The sequence below is a fragment of the Sycon ciliatum genome, chromosome 4 (genome assembly GCF_964019385.1).
Source record: "Sycon ciliatum chromosome 4, ocSycCili1.1, whole genome shotgun sequence".
NCBI classification, from domain to species: Eukaryota; Metazoa; Porifera; class Calcarea; order Leucosolenida; family Sycettidae; genus Sycon; species Sycon ciliatum.
The window spans coordinates 9749749-9769425 of record NC_088646.1 but is presented as its reverse complement, the minus strand read 5'-3'; the positions used below and the strand labels follow the sequence as shown (position 1 = coordinate 9769425).

The 19677-nt window shown below is 48.3% G+C and overlaps 1 protein-coding gene across 1 annotated transcript in view; it reads left to right on the top strand.

Annotated features, from left to right (window-relative positions):
* Nucleotides 1–19677, top strand: part of LOC135814369 (uncharacterized) — a 36024-nt gene that overhangs the window by 12752 nt on the left and 3595 nt on the right. Inside the window, exons 4-5 of the mRNA XM_065327479.1 lie at nucleotides 1051–10376; nucleotides 19102–19244. Coding sequence (XP_065183551.1) covers nucleotides 1051–10376; nucleotides 19102–19244 — 9469 coding nt within the window. The remainder of the gene's footprint in view (nucleotides 1–1050; nucleotides 10377–19101; nucleotides 19245–19677) is intronic.

Below are 19677 nucleotides of genomic sequence, written 5' to 3'. Positions count from 1 at the left end.
GGAGGTTTCGTTCTACGTAATTTAATACGTATGAAAATAACATAGGAACTGCATGTAATTTTCACACGTAAAAATCCAAGCTGTTGGGTTTCGCTCTACGTGATTTCTCCACGACTAGTCGACTGCTAAGCGTGCCTTGTTGCGTTGGGAATGCTTCGGCAGCATGCGCCTACCGCATGCACCACAAATCTACACAATGTTCTCCATTTTGTTTTCCACGTGCTGTGGACCTTGTGTTTCGCTTGAACGATTTTTTACGAGATAGACACAAACCATCATGGTGCAAACGCCAGCAAGAGAAAGCAGGGCGGCACATTACGATGGCAGATGAAGCAGAGGAGGCAGGGCAGAAGCGGCTAAACCGACCGAGGGTCGCGGTATCAACACCGCTCATGCGCGCCAAACAAAAAAAGCCAACGTTGCCATGGATAACTCCGGAAAATGCGAAACATATTTCAAAAAGTCCTTAGTTTTCCACGGAAATCCGTAGAGAGATTTACGCATGAAAGTTGCCCTCGCTCCCTGGCGCGTACGACGTACGGATTTTCATATGTAATTACGTAGAGCGAAACCTCCCTATTGTTTGCAGGGGCGTAGCACCCGCTACGACTGGTACGACCATGGCCGTACCACTTTTCGAAAAGTGTGGTCCGTCCGGAACGTGCAAAACCGTAATAAAAAAATCAGGATCCATCGCGATGCATATGCGCATCAGACTTTGACCTTTTTCTAGACTCGTACTCGTAGATCTGCCATGCATATGTGCATGTCCATGCACGTCTCTTCTGCCCGTGAAATAATTCTATGACTTATAAACTGTGCCAGAAGTTCCCAGAACGCAGGATTTTGTGTCTTTTTTACAAAATTTTCCCGGGGGAGGTCCCGCGGACCCCCCTCCAAAACGGCCTTCGGCCGCGCCGACCTTTGGTCGTACCACTTCCAAAACCCCTCCTACGCCGCTGGTTTGCATATACTGAATGGATATTTATGACATCCTGACATTGTGTCATTGTGTTCTTTGTGTTTACATGTGTGTGTTCAAATTTGCAGAACTTTCTCCAACTCTTCAACCAACTGGAACTCCAAGTCTGGTTGCAACCCGTGGGTATGTCGATAATAATGGCGACGCCATGGAAGGCATGACTGCAACAGTACACACCAAAGCAAACACCAATGAAAGTGCTGGGCATTGTCCAAACCAGCCTGGTGGCGATGATATACCAATGGACACCAGTAATGGTATGGAACACCATGGAAATGTTCAAGGAAACGCTCAGGCAATGTCAATGTCAAATGTGGATCAAAGCATGCCAGCTGAGAGTGTGACAAACATGCCTGCGCCAAGTGCGCATTATCAGCACCCACCAAGTGTTTTGCAGCAGCTACCACCACAGCAGCAGCAACAAGCGGAGCTGAAACAACAACAACAGCAGCAGCAGCAGCAGCAGCAACAACAACAACAACAACAACAACAGCAACAGCAGCAGCAACAACAGCAACAGCAGCAGCAACAACAGCAGCAGCAGCAACAACAACAACAACAACAATCGCCACAGCAGCAGCAGCAGCAACAACTACCAGTACAGCAACCACAACAATCACCTCAACAACAACTAACGTCACAGCAGCAGCAACTACCACCACAACAGCAGCAACTACTGCAACCACAGCAGCAACTACCGCAATTACCTCAACAGCAACGAGAACCACCGCCACCACGACGGCAGCAGCAGCAACTGGAACGACCACCACCACAGCAGCAGCCACAACTGTCACCACCACAACAACAGCAATCATCTTTGCAGCATCAGTACCAACAGCAAATGCCATACCCAACACATCCGCAGCAACATCCACCGCTGCAACAATGGCCGCAACAACACCGCCAAGGTATGCAGTCACAGGCTCACACGAATCAACCGCAACATAATCAGCATCAGCAGCAACAACAGCCCCTGCAACAGCAACCACACGCACCGCCTCAGCAGAAGCAGCAGCAACCACCACCACAGTTACCGCCACAGCAGCAGACCCAGCAACAACTTGCAAATGTGTATGGACAGGCAACGCTGCAGCAAGAGAATCAGCAGTCAGCTTTGAATGGCCATGCTTTTGCCTCAGGTCAAACACCTCATCCGTTTCAGCATAGCCTGAACCAAGGCATGCACACAGCACAGCCTGGCATAATGTCACAGCAGTACACAGCAGTGATCCCTTCAGAGCACACGGCACCACACTACGGTCAAGATTCCGAAGGAAGCCACTATGCTTCACCGTTAAGCTTGTCTGGTAGCAGTATGAGCAGTCTTCACTCTGCTGCATCACTAGCCTCAGCATCACTGGCATCATTACCGGTGGCTCCGTTCCAAGATAGCCAGCAATGGCAGCAGCACTCATCCATGTTCAGTGCAGCACCAACGAGCGGCATGAGCGCTGCTCAGCAGCAGCAGCAGTTTAGCCAGTTCTTACAGTGGCAGCAGCAACAGTCGCTCTCTTCTACCTCTATGCCGCTTATATCCCATACGAAGGACCAACAACCCTTCCAGGGTCAAAGTCAATTTTCACAACCGTCCCATGAGAAGCAGGTCCCTGCCTTGGGACAACAACTGCCCCAGAGCTCCAATGGACAGTTTCCTCTGTCAAGCGCTCCAAAAACAATGACCGGTGCTGTTCAGTATCAACATGCCCCTCGTCCTACACCGGCAGGTAGCAGCGCTGCTTCTGCAGGACTACAAGAGTGTGATCAGTGTGAACAGACGCCGGCAGTGAGTAAATGCGATGATTGCGACATGGTGTACTGTAGTGAGTGCTGGGATGATGTCCACAGCATCGGCAAGCTTGCCACCCATCAGAAACTGCCTCTTCCGAAAATCGTCAAATGCTGCAAATGTACGACGGCTGACGCGACACTGCACTGCCACAATTGTGATGCTGACTTCTGCTCAGCATGTGACATTGCCATGCACAGCAAGGGCCGACTTAAGACGCACAGCCGAGTGTGCCTAATAGCAGAAGATATCTCTCAAGAAGCACCTCCAAGAAAGTTTACATGTCGCCCGTGTGACAAGTGCTCGAGTTCCTATGCGGATGTGCACTGTGCCGATTGCTCACTTCATTACTGCCAAGCATGTGACACTGGAATGCATAGCAAAGGCAAGCGCCAACAGCATGTACGAGTGGCAACACGTCCATCAGCAATGCCTGATACTGTTAAAGCCACTGAGCCCCAGCCAAGTACGGCCAATGTCACTTCCAGGCAACAGCAAGATACCACACAACCATGCAGCACCCCCAGCCCACCACCAGCTGGTGTCCCCGCTGCATCAGAGCAAAGTGGTGGGTCACAGGTATCAGCCCCACGCAGAACTACAGCATGTGTGAAGAGCAGCAATGCGGATACTTGTGCCAGGCATCCAGGAACCATCTCTGCTGGAAATCAGCAGCAGAACACTACTCCGGCAGAGATCACAAGTTCATCAGCGGTGCAAACATCCGCACAATCACCCCTCACTGCTGTCAAAGCCATCGGCCCTGCCGCACCGCATCAGTTAGCTGTTGCTGGAAGTGTTGCATCCCCTCCAACGGCTAATGCTACAGCCTCGTTCACAGTGCTACCATTGCTGAATGTGCATTGCGACACACAGGATACGGGCACACTCATGCAGAAAGTGCTGGTATCAGATCAAGGCGTGTATGAAGTTGCCAGGCTCAGCAGCAGTAGTAGCAGCAGCAGTAATGCAAGCAGCAGCAATGCCATCAATGACGGCAGTGGCAATAGTAGAAGAAACAGCCATGGAATGGAAAGGCAACTCTCTCGCGACTCCCAGCACTCGCTAGCAGTGCTGAAGCATGAGCACCTGCGCAAGGACACGGTGATGACAGTGGGTCTTTATGGCAACAAGGGAAGAATTGCAGCTTGGCTTCGGGAGCGCCAACTTGTGGATGCACGATCACTGCGCAAGCTGATGGATGACACTGACCCAGGCATCTATTGTCTCAGCAATGGTGGTAGTGTCCAGTATCTGCTGCTCCGTCCCACGGATAATGCATTCACGGAAATGTCCCGAAAGAACATCAGCTGCAACATGGTCCGCTATCTTCTCGAGCTCTGTGATGAGATCTTGGTCTTTTTTGCTGGGAGTGAACAGTCACTGTTCGACCACTTCCCTTTTGGCAGCCAGCGTGTGGAGAAGCGAACGCAGAAGCTAGTTGTCAGCTTCCAGAAGGAATCGGATGAAGACATCATCTTGAAAGACGGCTTCTGTGTTGAGCTGAAGCAAGGCCCGCTGCGGTCGTCAGCTGAGGTGGTGCTATGTCAGAGCACACATGTACGCGCTGTCCATGTGGGGCAGTCTGTGGCACAGGTTGTTGCTTTTCTGCCACTTCGCAATCATTTCCTACTGCTTGACGCTGCTGCTGAGTTTCTCCGCGAAAAGATGATCTGCTTTCAAGTTTCATTTGCTGGGTGCATCTCTGACGAGAACATACTTGAGCTATGCCGTGCAGCTGTGCCTGAACTCTTACCGGTTGTGGAGGAATTTGAAACGGCTGTTGAGACTTTCAAGAACAACTTGGAGAGAGTGCAGAAAGAGCAACAAGAGAAGGAGCACGAGGAGAAAACAGCACTACGCCGACATATCGAGCAAGCTGTCAAGTACCACATAATGCAAACATGTCCCATTGCGAGCTACTTCTTTGGAGAAATAGCTATTCTGCAAAAGGCAAAGTCAAGCCACGAGGCAGCAATGTGCCCTGTCTGTCTCAGCATTTTCCAAGATCCGGCGGAATTGGAGTGCCAGCATGCTTTTTGCAAGTCCTGTTTGGAACTACATGTCCGTGCAAATGGACAGAATCGCAATGGAGTCTCCTGGGACATAAAATGCCCTGTATGTCGTACGCCTCACTCAGTGAAGATCGATGCATTGCCACCAGCAAACCGAGCTCTGATGGAAATTGTGGATCTGGCAAAGGAGGATGCTCATGCGTTTGAAGCATACAAGTCTGAAGTGAAGAATATGGAAACGTCTTTGGCATATGTTGAAAGTAAATTGGGAAAGCAGCCTGCTCATACTCAAGCTGAGTCGAGTATTTGTCATGCTCTTGTCACCCAAGGTACGGACCTACAGACAATGGAGTATGCCTATGCTGTGTTTTCGATCGCTCATGAGCAAAAGATGATGAAAGAGAGCAAGTCAGTACCCTATGAGAAGCGGATTGCTGGCTTTGTAGCAGCTGCTGGAAGGAATGGACGCTTCCATGTCACCGAGTTCATGAACAAGCACTGCATACGGAGTGATTATACACCCAAAGCAATGTTCCCAACCACCATGACAAAAGCAGAGTTTAACCAGGCGGTGGAGGCAAGACTGAAATCAATTCAGAGCAAGCCTATGGCGTCAGGTCTACCGGATATATTCCATAGTGCTGAGTGCAAGACGGTTGTGGAGAATTGCCGTGCCAGCATGATCCGGGTTTTGGAGTTTGATCATCGTGTTACCACCAGCAAACCACTGTACGCTGTTGGGAGGCAACATGAAACTAAACGCCAACACAGGTCAAAAGCACTCTCTGATGCGGCTAACAAGGTCAGAGAATACTTCAGCAACAACTCCCATGGACAGCTAAAGATGGTGATTGAGAGAATCACTCTACCAAGAGGCTATCAACGTCAATTGCAAATCTCCCAAAAAGAGCAGCGCCGGTCGGCCGTGACCCATGTTCAACAGCTTTACACCTTTGATCCACTGAAGGAAGAACTGAACAAAATGGAAGAGGATGCTGGCTTCATGCCAACTCCGCGCATCCAGCAATCCACAGCAAACATCCCTTTAAATCCTGCAACTCAGTCACTGCTCAAGTTGTACTATTTGCAGACTAACAAAGTGCTGGCAATAGTTCAAACTCGCCAACAGACCCGCATACAGACGGACATTCACTTGCTACCTCCAGTGAATAACAAGCGAAGCTACTCCCTACCTACAACGCGTTTCTCAATAAAGCGTGATGCTGTGGGCTTGGTGGATTTTGATGAAGACACACGTATGGTGGCATTCCATTTTCCTGGCACGGAACGAATCTATGCGTATCGTTTTGATCCAGACTGGAAGCAATGGAGTTTGCGATGCGAGATTGATGTGAAGCAATGCAAAGGTGATGCAACTCTAACTCAACTTCTCTTTGTACCTGGTCAGGAAAAGTTGTGTCTACTCGATGAGCATGGCCAATGCCATATTTATGATGCACAGGACAAGATCATAAAGAAGCGCACTATCAGTGTGGAACTTCCAATTGACAGAGCTATTGTGTCTCTTGACGGATCTTGTTTGATGACTTTCAGTGTCCAACAGCCTCAGTCCACCAAGAGCAGGTTGCTACCAAAGACAAATCCAGATGCTACCTCATGCCCTGCAAGCAGCAACTCAGATGCTGTGGTGGAGCATCCAGTACCGATTCTAGCAACTGAGACTGAGTCAGTGGATGCTATGGGCACAGATTCCCTTGCCAATGTGGATGAAGAAGTCACCAGCAGGCATAGCGGTATCGATTCAGGAGATGAACTGTATGATTCAGATGGTGACTCTGCTGCAGGGCAATGTGAAGCTGGTGACACTGAAGATGCTGAAATGCACTCTGACAGTGACACGTGTGATGAGCCCAGTGAGCCCGAGATCGTTATGCATGTCTATTCTTTAGTCAACTTGAAGCCGATCAAGACTGTCCACCTAGACCGTGATCAATTTCCTCCAGCATGCATACAAACTATGCAACTGATGCTCATAGGTCGGCAGATGCATCTGATTGCATTCAACAAGGAACACCATCAGCTACGATCTCTTCTCTTGGACATCAGGTCAGCAAGAAGTGTCTTCAACATGACTGACCTGGAGCGGTCCATGCCCAGAGCCAAGTCGTCGCCCGAATCACCAACGAATGCCCCCTCCAACTACCTGGACTATTTGTACTATGTGTACGACAAGTTCTGTATCACTGATTGTCTGTCCACCAGCCGAGCCAGCATACGCCTCAATTGTATCCTGGATATTCCTGCTGAGCGTGTTCGACAGCTGCACCCCGAGTATTCTCCAGACACATACGTGAAGAAGCTGTTCCATGCTCTGGAGTCCAGCACGCACAAGCCAACCCAGATGCTCCATGTCACGACACAGAACACTGCTTTCACCGACAGTGTGCACCTTAGCTTTGCCGATAGCGCTGCAGCGGCTGCTGCACCGGCATCTATCTCTGACTGGCTGCAGCGTGTGATCTGCCTTGTGCCAATTCAGATTGCACGCGCAGAGCAAAACATGTTGACCTTGTTTGCTGATGGCATGAAGAGTGATGCGGCATTGTCGGCCCATACCGTCTTTGACTTGCAAGACAGCATACAGCTTGGTCTGTATGAAGCACTTCTTGATGATTGGCCTGGCCCTGTGAAGGTCATCTCAAGCATGGGAAAACAGAGTACAGGCAAAAGCTATATGCTCAACCATCTGACAGGCTCTCTGTTTGATATCTCAGGTGATCGATGCACAGATGGCGTGTGGCTGACGCTTCGTCAAGGCCAAGGCTGTTTGTATGTAGTGCTGGACTTTGAAGGACTTGGTTCCATGGAGCGTACAGAGCAGGAGGACATGTTCTTGTCGGTGATGAATGCTGCCATCAGTGGACTGACTGTCTTCAAGACCGAGTTCCGTGTGGATCAAGATACCCGTAACATGTTGAGTCGATTCAGAGATGGCGTGGAGTTGATCAAGGGTGACGAGCGATTGTTGCGAGGCTGGTTCTATATCAACATCAAGGATGTGGACAAAAGAGACATCAAAGACTTGCAAAGCCATTTCAAACGAAAGCTGGAAGACATCTGCAAGGAAGATGAGAACAACTTCCTGACGAAGATGTACCGTGGGCAGTTGGCTGTACAAACGTTTCCAACGTTGGGCAATGTGGAGTTCTACACGGAACTGGATAGCATTCGTCTTCACTTGGAGTCTATTGATACACCAGCCTTCAAATCTGGCCGGGAGTTCAAGGAAGTGCTAAAACTACTGATGGCCAAGATCCACATGCAAGAATGGTCTAGCTTTGACCGCACATCGGTGGCTCTGAAGGTGGATCGCCTACAGCGTCACTTGCAAGCAGCTATAGAGTTTGGCTGCGTCCGGAATCACAACAATGAAGACGAACCACTCCTGCTCGCGAGTGGTGAAGCCGTCACTGATCATGATTTAGTACTGGAGTCTGGGGAAAGTGTGCCAAACTACCTGGATAGCGGTGTGGAGCTGCGTGGCTCTCAGGAGAAAGTCTTGATCGAGTCACTGCTTTCTGTCTACTCCAGAGTGAATGTAGACAGAAGAGTGTGTGAAGATGTGAAAGCATGGACGAGTTGTTTCCAGAGCTTTGTGCACGCTCTGTGTGAGAGACGCAAGAAGAGAATCACTGAGTGGGTGAACAGTCATGTCGGTGGATACAGTGATGATGGCGATGTGAGGATTCTGCAGAAGGAAGTCAAGGCTGATCTGTCTCGCTTACGTGAGAACTGGCAACTATGTGAAGCAAAGTGTGCGCATTGCTTCTACCCGTGTTTGCTGAAGAAGTATCACGAGTCTGATGAGCATGATTGCTTAGGTGACCATCGCTGCCATGAGTCCTGTACTTACTGTGACGAAGCAGATGAAGATGATTCTCTGGAAGGTACTGCTAGTGCTGACAATGCGCAGACCCCTGAGGGCAACGTAGTTGTGCAGGACTCACGCAGGGATTCAGACATGGATGTAGCAGAAGATGAGACTGTGTGTAGCGATGCGGTGAGGAACGACGACGCTCCGGGCCCTGATTTGAAGAATGCTGTCCCGTACTCTGCTCAGCAATGTCGTGACCAAGCGGGTCACGCCGGTAGACACGATTGCAAGGTACGCAATCATACTTGTGGTCAAATTTGCCACTTGTTTGGCAAGGACAACTGTAACCGAAACTGTGTCAAGAAGATAGGTCATGAACGAGATCCAAACGACGGTGAACATCTCTGCAACGCTGTACAACATCTGTGTGGGGCTAGCTGCACCTTGCCTGGCTGTGCTAACAAGTGCATCAGTCCATATGAGATGACTCATGACAAGCATGCTTGCCGTGACCTGGCCTGTCCAGAAACTTGCGCCATTGATGGCTGCAACAATAAGTGCCAGGAGACCAATGACCACTTCCACGCTCTAACCAGCGATGGACAACTCGCCCAAGTCAACCATTTCTGTGGACAGGAACACGTCTGTCCTAAGGAATGTGACATTGAAGGCATCTGCTTCATTTCCTCTGAGCGCAAGATAGAAGAGCGTCGCTTCAAGACATCGGCCGGTGATGAGTTCACGTACAAGAGTGTCACCGATCAGAATGGAACACGCAAGAAATGCTGCATCATGATCCCTCCAAACGAGAAGGAACACGGAGGTGATCATCGCTGCACGCCATCTGATGTGAACAAGATACACTTCTGTGATCGCAGGTGTCCATCATGTGGCTACTTCTGCACATTGAAGTACAATCACGATGAGGATTTGCACGCAACCGATCATGGAAACATGAGACTGACCCATGTGGTGGCTGCTGAGGATGTGTTTGTTGTGGAAAAGCGTCGCTATGGTCAAGGTGACAGTGGTGAAGCTGAAATGTGCAACTTCCACTGTAAAAGTCTTGGACGAGGACATATCCATCTCATGCTGTGTGAGGATAGTGCTAGTAGCAGTAAAGAGTGCACGGTTTCTGAAGCGGATGGTAAACGCCATGAAACAGAAAAATATGGTCCCGATGAGGATATTGCGAAAGATGAGCTGACACACGATGCATTCTGGAAGGCCATTCGGTTTCAGGACCCTTGTACTCCCGAAGACCGAGATTCATTCAGGCAGTGTCCAATACGCTGTATGGCTGATGAACATCAACAGGCAACCAGCGACGATCAGCCGACTGAATCCTATTGTACAGAGAAGTTGTGGCATGCTCCACTCTCGCAAGCTGACTCAGCTCGGTTCGGTGGTGCTGGCCACGTGCACAGCAGCGGTCATCATTTCAAGTGTGTCCATGCCGGTGCTGAGCCACTACATCATGTCTTGGTTGTGGACCGCTCTGGATCAATGGGCTCTGGAGATGCTCAGCCCACTAATCATTATCTACGACAGTCGCATCCTAATCGCCTCGGTGCAGTGCTGGACGCTTGCAACCAATACTTGGTGATGCGGCATGGAAAGTCTCAGAACGATATTGTGTCTTTCATTGCATTCGAGAGCAATGCAACAACCATCTTTGCAGGTCAGCCGCTGCAACCAGATGTCCTGTTTGACCGAATGAGATCGGTCAGGGTGACAGGTGGTACAAATTTCAGCCCGGTAAGTAAATTTCATTGAGTCATGAATATGGTGGGTGGATTCTTTGAAAAGAGCTAGTAAAACCAAGTTTAAGATTGATACCTTGTAGAAGAGGGTGTGTTCCTGCATGCCTAGTATTTACTCTTACGTTCTGGTTTTCACTGGTTGTTGGTAACCAACACGTAACCACTGGCGAGAATAGCTCTAGATGTTATCCGGTGATGTTTGTCGGAGAGCTAGATTTTCAGCATCAGGCAAAGTTTTCCAGTGGTTGCCTATAAGGACTTCCTGTTAGGATCACAGTTTATAATGCTGTTTAGGAAAATGATGCATTTTAACGTACACAAGAGTTTCAAGGGGACTTCTAGCCCACTCTCAAGCCAGGATCTGAATGTTTTTCGACATACAAATCCCTCATACTCCAATAATGATAGCTTGCATAGACCTCGGTCCTACTGGTAGGACCATCATACACAGACATGCTGCACGGTCTCTGTTTTAATATTCACCTGAAGCTTGACCCTAAACTGTCGCTAAGGGGCTAGTGAAGGAGTCCACAAATTCTGGACGTGATCATACAAGGCATACTATGAAATTCTATGCCAACAGTCCAAGGTAACCATGGAAACGGAGTGTAAATTTGTGTAATTTTGTATTCCACTGCCATGGCAAGCTGAGAAAGATATTAGGTCTTCATCACAATTGATGTGCCATGGTCAAAATTCACTTTGGACAGAGGTGCTAGCGCTCCGACAGGAACATGTGCGGCCATTTTGACAATTGATAAAGTTGCACATATGCAATGCACTGGACATAGGTTTGCATTTTGCGCCATTACTTTGCCCTACAAAGACCTCATCTCAACAGTTGTTTCAAAACAATTCTCCACCAAAAGCACTTTGAAGCGCGATTTCTTGGGTCCTACCGGTAGGACGGCATATAAGCTATCAATAAACTCCCACAGCACCACGGTGCCAGGATGACGTTTTCCAATTTGTACAGGTCCTTCCGATAAGCCACCCAAAATACAGAACCTACAATTGATAATGACAGCAGGCATGTACACCTCTTGACCTGTAGTTGTAGTAGTTGCCAAAACAATGATGGTTGGTCAACACCGCAATAAATGCACTGCTGTAAAGTCCGTAAATAGGTACTTTGATGCTTTCAAATTTAGGGGTCACACCCGCACTAACTTTGGGGCATTTGCTGACTTTCGGGCACGAACTAACTTTCGGACCTGACTGGTGTGTAATGGACAAGTCATTTTTGTGTGTCGATGTGCATGCAACACACTGTATGTGCGAACTGTACCGGTACTTATTTGGGCCCGTAGGTTTATTGGGCTGAACTTGACTTCAATAGACGGAGTCGACAGGACGGAGGGGATATTTATTTAGGGTAGATACTTATTTACGGACTTTTACAGTAATCTTGCTTGTCAAACCGTAATTGTGCAAGGTATCCTGCAAATTCCTATACGAGAGGAGAGATTGTTGTAATATCCTGCAATTGTGCCCAACATTATATTCTATACCACATTTTGCAAAAGAAGAAACCCTCCGTATGAGCAGAGCCTGCACGTGGCAGCTGCTCTGAAAGGAAATCAATCCTTCACACTACGCATACACGTGCAGCACTTCCACAAGTGTATACAAAAGGTGCGATATTACCCTCGTAATTTGCGGTGCATCGTCACGCGAAATTACGCATCTATGAGCGACATCCACAGAACCTGCTGGGAGAGTACGTGTGTACTCGAGTCTCATCCTGAGCACATTTTTCAGTCTTCTTTTTTCACCTCCAGTATAGCGGTATCTTTCATTGCAAAGCCGTCCTCGATTGCTGTGTTCGTTGTTCAAACGAAGTGGACATTCAATCAAGAAGGCAGAGGACATAGGAGCCTGATTGGAGTCTCTCGTGGCATAGGACGGCCACACAGAGACACTTTGCGATTTTCCGAATATAAAACACCGTACGCACGATGCAGAGATCAATTTGTGCGATATCAAATTTTTTGTGATCTACCACATCGAGCAGAACGGGATCCAAACACAAGCTTACCGACGGTTAGGCTACCGACCTGACTGGACAAATGATCCCTTGCTTCACCAGACGCCAGAAGTCGGAAACCATGTCCTTTGCCGCGACGTCCATCTCCGAAAAGAACCGTCAGGCGAAATAGCACGTCATAGTACATTTGAGATCAGCGGGAAGAAGATGACGACGTCCACTAATTTAGTATCTGTGCACACGAATCTGCAGTGTGTGTGCCTCTGTGTGTCAGCTATGGCATCATCCCCTGTGGTTCCATGCCTAGCATGTACGTCTGAACCAGGGAGCCCTACACGTATGTGTAGGGCTCCCTGGTCTGACCATCCTGCAAAGTTTGAATGACGTAGGTTGAGCGATCGCTCCGCGAAACATACTTTTTGAATTTATCTTCATAGTATATCTTCCACCATTGAAATTTCGAATTTCTTGCTGAGAGGGGTGGCTTGCAACCTCGATATGGCTTGTTCCAGGCATGCTTTGGAGCCATCCCCTGTTGAAGTAGTGGCGGGGATCTGCCCTGCAACTGCTTCAACAAAAAAACGGTTCGATCTGAGAAAGGGTGAGACCGCGAATCTCGGTTGAATATTGAGTATTTCAAGCCTTTTCACGACGAAGATGGAGTTCTTTTTGGAGATGGGCATCGCGGCAAAGGACATGTTGTCCGACTTCTGGCGTCTGGTGAAGCCAGGGATCATTTGTCCAGTCAGGTCGGCCATTTTTTGTTGTAGCAGTTGCAGGGCAGATCCCCGCCACTACTTCAACAGGGTTTCGTTTCACAGCATGCCTGGAACAAGCCATATCGAGGTTGCAAGCTACCCCTCTCAGCAAGAAATTCGAAATTCCAATGGTGGAAGGTATACTACGAAGAGAATTTCAAAATGTATGGTTGGCGACGCGATCGTTCAACCTACATCATTCAAATTTGCAGGATGGTTCTGACCTACATGCTAGGCATGGAACCACAATGTTTGATGTCATAGCTGACACACAAAGTGTTGTGTCCTGATCCCCATGCACACAAGCATCCAGCTAGCACAAGTAGATTAGGGAAAAAGCCTTGAACAAGAGCATGCGCAGTGTGATCATGCTAGATCATGCTAGTGCTACGGAAGTAGGTATATTACTACTATGTACAGTACACATGAGTACCTATCTATCTAGAGTACATATATAACAATATCCCCCTCACAAAGAAGAGGTGAATCGAGAAAATGTCCAATACTAAGAAGTAGACTATTAACCTAACAAGTTCGGCATAAACATCCAGAATGCCTTCTAACTACAAGTATTTGCTCTTGCTCCTGCTCTTGTAGCAGTTGAGCACTCTTGCGTGGGGTAGTGCCTTTGCTGATTGCGTTATGCAGAGCTCACTGACTTGTCAGTTTGAGCACTCTGGCAAGGTACGTTCGGGCCTGATCGGAAATTTTCATTTCCATTGCTCTCAGGTTCGGCCTCATTTTTCTCTGTGCTGCGCTGATGAGTTCAAAAAGAACGAAACAGCATGCTGTCCGCAGATTGAGTGTTTCGCTCCTGCTCTTGTAGCAGTTGAGCACTCTTGCGTGGGGTAGTGCCTTTGCTGATTGCGTTATGCAGAGCTCACTGACTTGTCAGTTTGAGCACTCTGGCAAGGTACGTTCGGGCCTGATCGGAAATTTTCATTTCCATTGCTCTCAGGTTCGGCCTCATTTTTCTCTGTGCTGCGCTGATGAGTTCAAAAAGAACGAAACAGCATGCTGTCCGCAGATTGAGTATTTGCAAATATACAGAGTGGTGAGTACCTCACAATGCTGCCACAGTAGAGTTAGACAGTGTGATTCACCCACATACATTCATCAGGTATGAAAAGAGAGTTCCAACTCAATCTATTCAAAACAGAACAGTCCAGATACCAAGAATGCTACTGGTTATACCGAGCTGGTTTGATAACTGTTCGACCAGACCGTGTAAACGACTGGTGTTGACCATTTCTGGACGGTGCAGCGGGCTCTGTGCCGCATTCTCTGCGATGCTGCTGCGGTTTCTGCTGTTGTTGCTGCTGCTGCTGTAGCTGTTGCTGCTGCTCTTGCTGCTGTTGTTGTTGCTGCTGCTCTTGTTGCTGTTGCAAAGCTAACTCTGGCAAGCTCTGTGTAGCCTGTTGGTCAACTGTTGCATCTTGCGGAGACTCAGGCTTACGGGTATTGGGCGGCGGCGGGACCATGTCGTGACGCGATGGTTGTGTAGGATGCACAGCCGGACCCGTTCGTTCTGCAAACTGAGTCAGTGGAACTGAACGTGGACGTAACTGATTCCGGTGACGTTTCCAGACAACGTCATCAATCTGTACAGTATAATTCATAGGACTGCACAAAGAAAGTACCACACCAGGTATCCAATTAGGATCAGACTTTCGGAAACTCCAGACAAACACTGCATCGCCCGGTTTGTACTCCGGTGTGAGGTGCATGTTTTGGTTGAAAGACTGGACACCTGCATTCGGTTTGGATTTAAGCGTGTCGTACCGCAGACGCGGCTGTCGATTCATGAGCATTTCTGCCGGAGACTTCCCATTAGAGCTAGGAGTACTTCTGTACGTCAGTAGAAACCGTTGTAAGCGTGTATCCAGATCATCATTAGTACCCATTAATTTCATTTTCGCTTTGAAGTGACCCACATAGCGCTCCGCTAGGCCATTGGTTTCCGGATGCCCAGGGGCAGAACATGTGTGCGCAATGCCATTTGCTCGAAGGAATGACTTAAACTCAGCACTGGTGAATTGGCTACCATTATCAGTGACAATGTGTGTTGGTAAACCAAAAGTTGCAAACAATCGTCGGAGAGATTTGATTGTGCCAGCAGAAGTAGCCGTTGACATAGGAATGACCTCGAGATATTTAGAGTAGGCGTCGACTACTATCAGGAACATCTTTCCCAGAAATGGGCCAGCGAAGTCTAGATGGAGACGTCGCCAAGGACCCGAAGGCCATGACCAGGTAGCGTACGATTTGGTCGGTTTGCGTGCCTGTTCCTGACACACCATGCATTGCTTAGTAGTTTCTTCAATAGCCTCGTCGATTTTCGGCCACCAGAAATAGCGACGAGCTATGCGTTTCATTCGTACAGCACCTGTGTGCTCCGAGTGCAATTCATTCAAAAGGATAACACGCAGTGACATTGGAATGACAACCCGATCGTTCCACAGAAGTACAATGTCGGCCACAGAGAGTTCCCAACGTTTCGCAAAGAACGGTTGTAAATCCACATTGTTTACTTTCTCAGGCCACCCATTTAGCGTGTAGTGTAGAACTTGGCTCAACACTGGATCGCTTTTGATTTCACCCACAATGGTTTGTGCATCAATAAGCTCATCTTCTATGAACAAGACTTGTGTTTCTTCCATTTCAGCTTCAGACACCAAAGATTCTGAAACTGGTTTCCTCGACATGAAGTCAGCCATGACATTCTGTTTTCCAGCAATGTGTCGAATCGTGTAATCATATGCAGATAGCATTAGTTTCCATTTTTTAAGTCTGGAAGAGACTAAGCAAGGTACACCCTCGTGAACGCCAAAAAGCTTAACCAGAGGTCGGTGGTCGGTTTCCAAAACGAACTTCTTGCCCATTAAGTATTGGCGGAACTTTGTCACCCCGAACACCAATGCTAACGATTCCCGTTCAATATTTGAATAGTTTCGTTCCGCAGATGTGAGAGTGCGTGAAGTGTATGCAATAGGATTCAAAGTGCCATTTTCCTCTCGTTGTAGTAAAACTGCACCCAGACCTACGCCTGAAGCATCGGTTTGTAGAACGTGTTCTCGTTCTGGTAAATAGTGAGCCAAAACATCAGTAGAACACAGAGCCTCTTTCAAAGTGGTAAAGGCCTATTGTTCGACATCTGTCCATTTCCAAGGAGAATCTCTCTTCAGAAGAACATACAATGGTGCCATTATCGTTGCAAACTTTGGAATGAATTTCCGGACGTAGTTTGCAGAGCCGATAAAAGATTGCAATTCATTTACCGAGGTAGGCAGTTTCGCTTGTACCACTGCATCAATTTTCGTCGGAGATGGTGCAATACCATTAGCGGTCAAGACATGACCGAGATACACAATTTGCTCTTGCATGAATTGTGCCTTGCTAGGTTTGACCCGCATACCCGACTCCTGTAATCGCTCAAGAACCCGTTCGAGTGTACGTCGGTGTTCTTCATCATTACGCCCTGTGATCAGTATGTCATCTACGTACACAATGCAGCCCTCTATGTCCGCTAGTAATGCTTCCATAGTACGTTGAAACACCGAAACTGCAGAGTGTATGCCAAAAGGTAGTCGAGTATACTCGTACAATCCACGATGAGTATTGACTGTAGTGTAGACCCTCGAGTTTTCATCAAGCTCTAACTGGTGATACGCTTGTGATAAATCGAGTGTGGTGAACTTCTGACCCCCACTTAAACTGGAACGAATTTCTTCAACAGTGGGTAAAGGATACCTCTCCAAGTCAGAGTTAGCATTAATGGTGCGTGAGTAATCTGCACAAATTCTAATTGAGCTATCAGGTTTGCGCACCGGTACTGTAGGGGAAGCCCATTTGGAAAATTCCACTTTGCGGATAATACCCTCGGCTTCCAGCTTATCCAAGGATTCTTCATACTTGCGTTTAATTGCAAACGGTATGGTTCGGCATTTATTAAAAACTGGGTGGTCGTCGTTCACCCTCAACGTGACTCATGTCGTGTTCAGCTTGCCCAACGAGTCGTCAAATAGTGTGGGATACTTGGCCATTATTTCGTCCCGCAAGACAGCACGCTCAATTGCCTTATCAATCTGTGATTTGACCTGGAAAATTTCCTTCCAGTCTAACTGGAACACTGCCAGCAGATCTCTGCCTAGCAGCGACGGCCCCTTGGTATCCACAACACGTAGCAGAACATCGTGTGTTTGCCCATTAAGTGATACCGTGAACTTTCGTTCGCCCAGACAGGGGATGGGTGACCCCGAAAACCCAATGAGCCGAACTGTGGGAGGTGCCAACGATGTACTAGGGGAGCCCAATTTCTCGAAGTCAGCCTTTGTAATTATTGTAACGGCACTTCCTGTGTCTATTTCCAAATGTGTAGCTAACGGTGAATCATTGATGGTTGCCATGGCAGTGTAGGGGGGGGGGTTGTGCCCATTCCCTGGCCGAATCTTAAATATGGGTACATCCGAAACGATCTCACCTCTGGTTTCCTCTGGTTCCGCCTCGTCACCCACATGGTTGACCTGGCCAGCACGCTTCCGTTTCGCGAGGCAGGCTCTCTCGAGATGGCCGGTCTTCTTACAGAAACGACATTCCGTGTTTCGATGTGGGCACTTGTTTGCCATGTGTAGATCCGAAGTGCACCTGAAACATTTCTTCGTAGATGTATTAGTAGTAGTACCTCGGCCTCGGTGGTCTCGCTGGTCCGTCGTGCGGTTCGGTGCAGTACGATTTGGTGAGCTTCTCGTATGCAGCTTATTTACAGAGCTCGCACCTGGAGTGAGTTGCCCGGCGTACGTGATGGCACTCTCCTCTCGCTCTGCGATCTGTACGACATTGGCAAACTTATTCGTATCTGCATCCGCGCTTGTCAAGATCTTGCGCTTTATCACGGTCCGAGCTGGCCAGGCCGGCAACAAACTGGTCCTTTAGTGCACGGTCTAAATGATCGCCAAACTGGCAAGGCACTGCAGCTCGCTTGAGTCGGTTGCAAAAGTCGACGATCCTCTCGCCCGCCTGGTGTTGAACACACGATCGGAATTGATAAGATGCCGTAGTTGCAGATCGACGAACTTTGTAATAATCCCTTAGCAGAGCACAAACTTCGTCAAACGATTTGTCCGCAGGGCTGGTTGGGAGGCAGAGACTCTTGAGGGTAGCGTAAACATCTTTCGACAGGCTAGAAATCAGGTGGGCAAACATTTTCTTTTTTACCCGTTCCTTTTCCGCGTTCGAGGCACTGCTGGCAACAACTCCAATGTCGTTGGCCAGAAAATAGAAGGCCGTTCTTGATACTCGGCAAAATTGCCACCCGTAAATGGCTCTATTGTAGCTCTTACAGTAGCCATATCGACATGTACTACCGTCTACAAACACTAAAATAGAGAAATTATGCAAACATCTTCGTCGCCATTTGTTGTGTCCTGATCCCCATGCACACAAGCATCCAGCTAGCACAGTAGATTGGGGAAAAAGCCTTGAACAAGAGCATGCGCAGTGTGATCATGCTAGATCATGCTAGTGCTACGGAAGTAGGTATATTACTACTATGTACAGTACACATGAGTACCTATCTATCTAGAGTATATATGCCACACACACAGCACATTTGTGTGCACAGATACAAAATTAGTGGACGTCGTCATCTTCTTCCCGCTGGTCTCAAATGTACTATGACGTGCTATTTTGCCTGACGTGTCCATCGCCAAAATCAGACAAGTACTCGTAGCACTGGCCACCTGAAGACTGAACTCTACTAACTGGGGTAGGGTTGTGGGGCAACGTATGACTAATACGTCCAGACTCCCAAAAAGTAACAGTTGCTTGTGCGGTAGTCGGAAAGATTGCTTGTTTCTTAAATCGAAGTTTGATCTGAAATCAAATTTTATTTCCAGAACCTAAATTGCAACGAACGAATCTCAATCTACAAGGCGGTTTTAACCTGCATGCTTATTTTCTCTCTGCAACCTGTGTAGGCTTTGGATCGCGTCAGTGAAGTTGTAGAGTCAGTGGAACGCTCTGGTACACGCGGTTGTGTCGTTATATTCCTTAGCGACGGTGAGGGCTCGTTTCAAGAAGGCAACTTGCGCCGTCTCTTGCAAGGACGTATGAACAGAGGGTAAGAGACAAGATCTAAGCAAGATCCTTGATTTACTTCTTCATAGATCCGGGTGCTCTATGTTTGGCATAGGGTGCTTGTGTACCTGTTGTGCACAGGTGTTGACCTGACGCCCACGGCGCAGCAAAAGGCAAAACTTGAGAGGAAAAAGACTCGGTTGTTTTGTGCTGTGTGTACATCATTTTGTATTGAGAACAATTGTTGTCATTGACATTTCCTTTCTCTCCCCGACATGGCATCCCTCGAGAAGCTTGTCGAGGCAGTGCAGTCTCAACGAGGTGATATCGAAAAGTGAAGGAAAAGTATGGAGTCAGCAAACATACCTGCGTTGGAGGAGCTGTGCAGACGTTTCAAAATTGTCCACAGCAATAAGAAGAAGACTGAGTTGGTGGAGACCCTTGTTGGACTCGCTGAGACTTCTTCTGCACCCTCG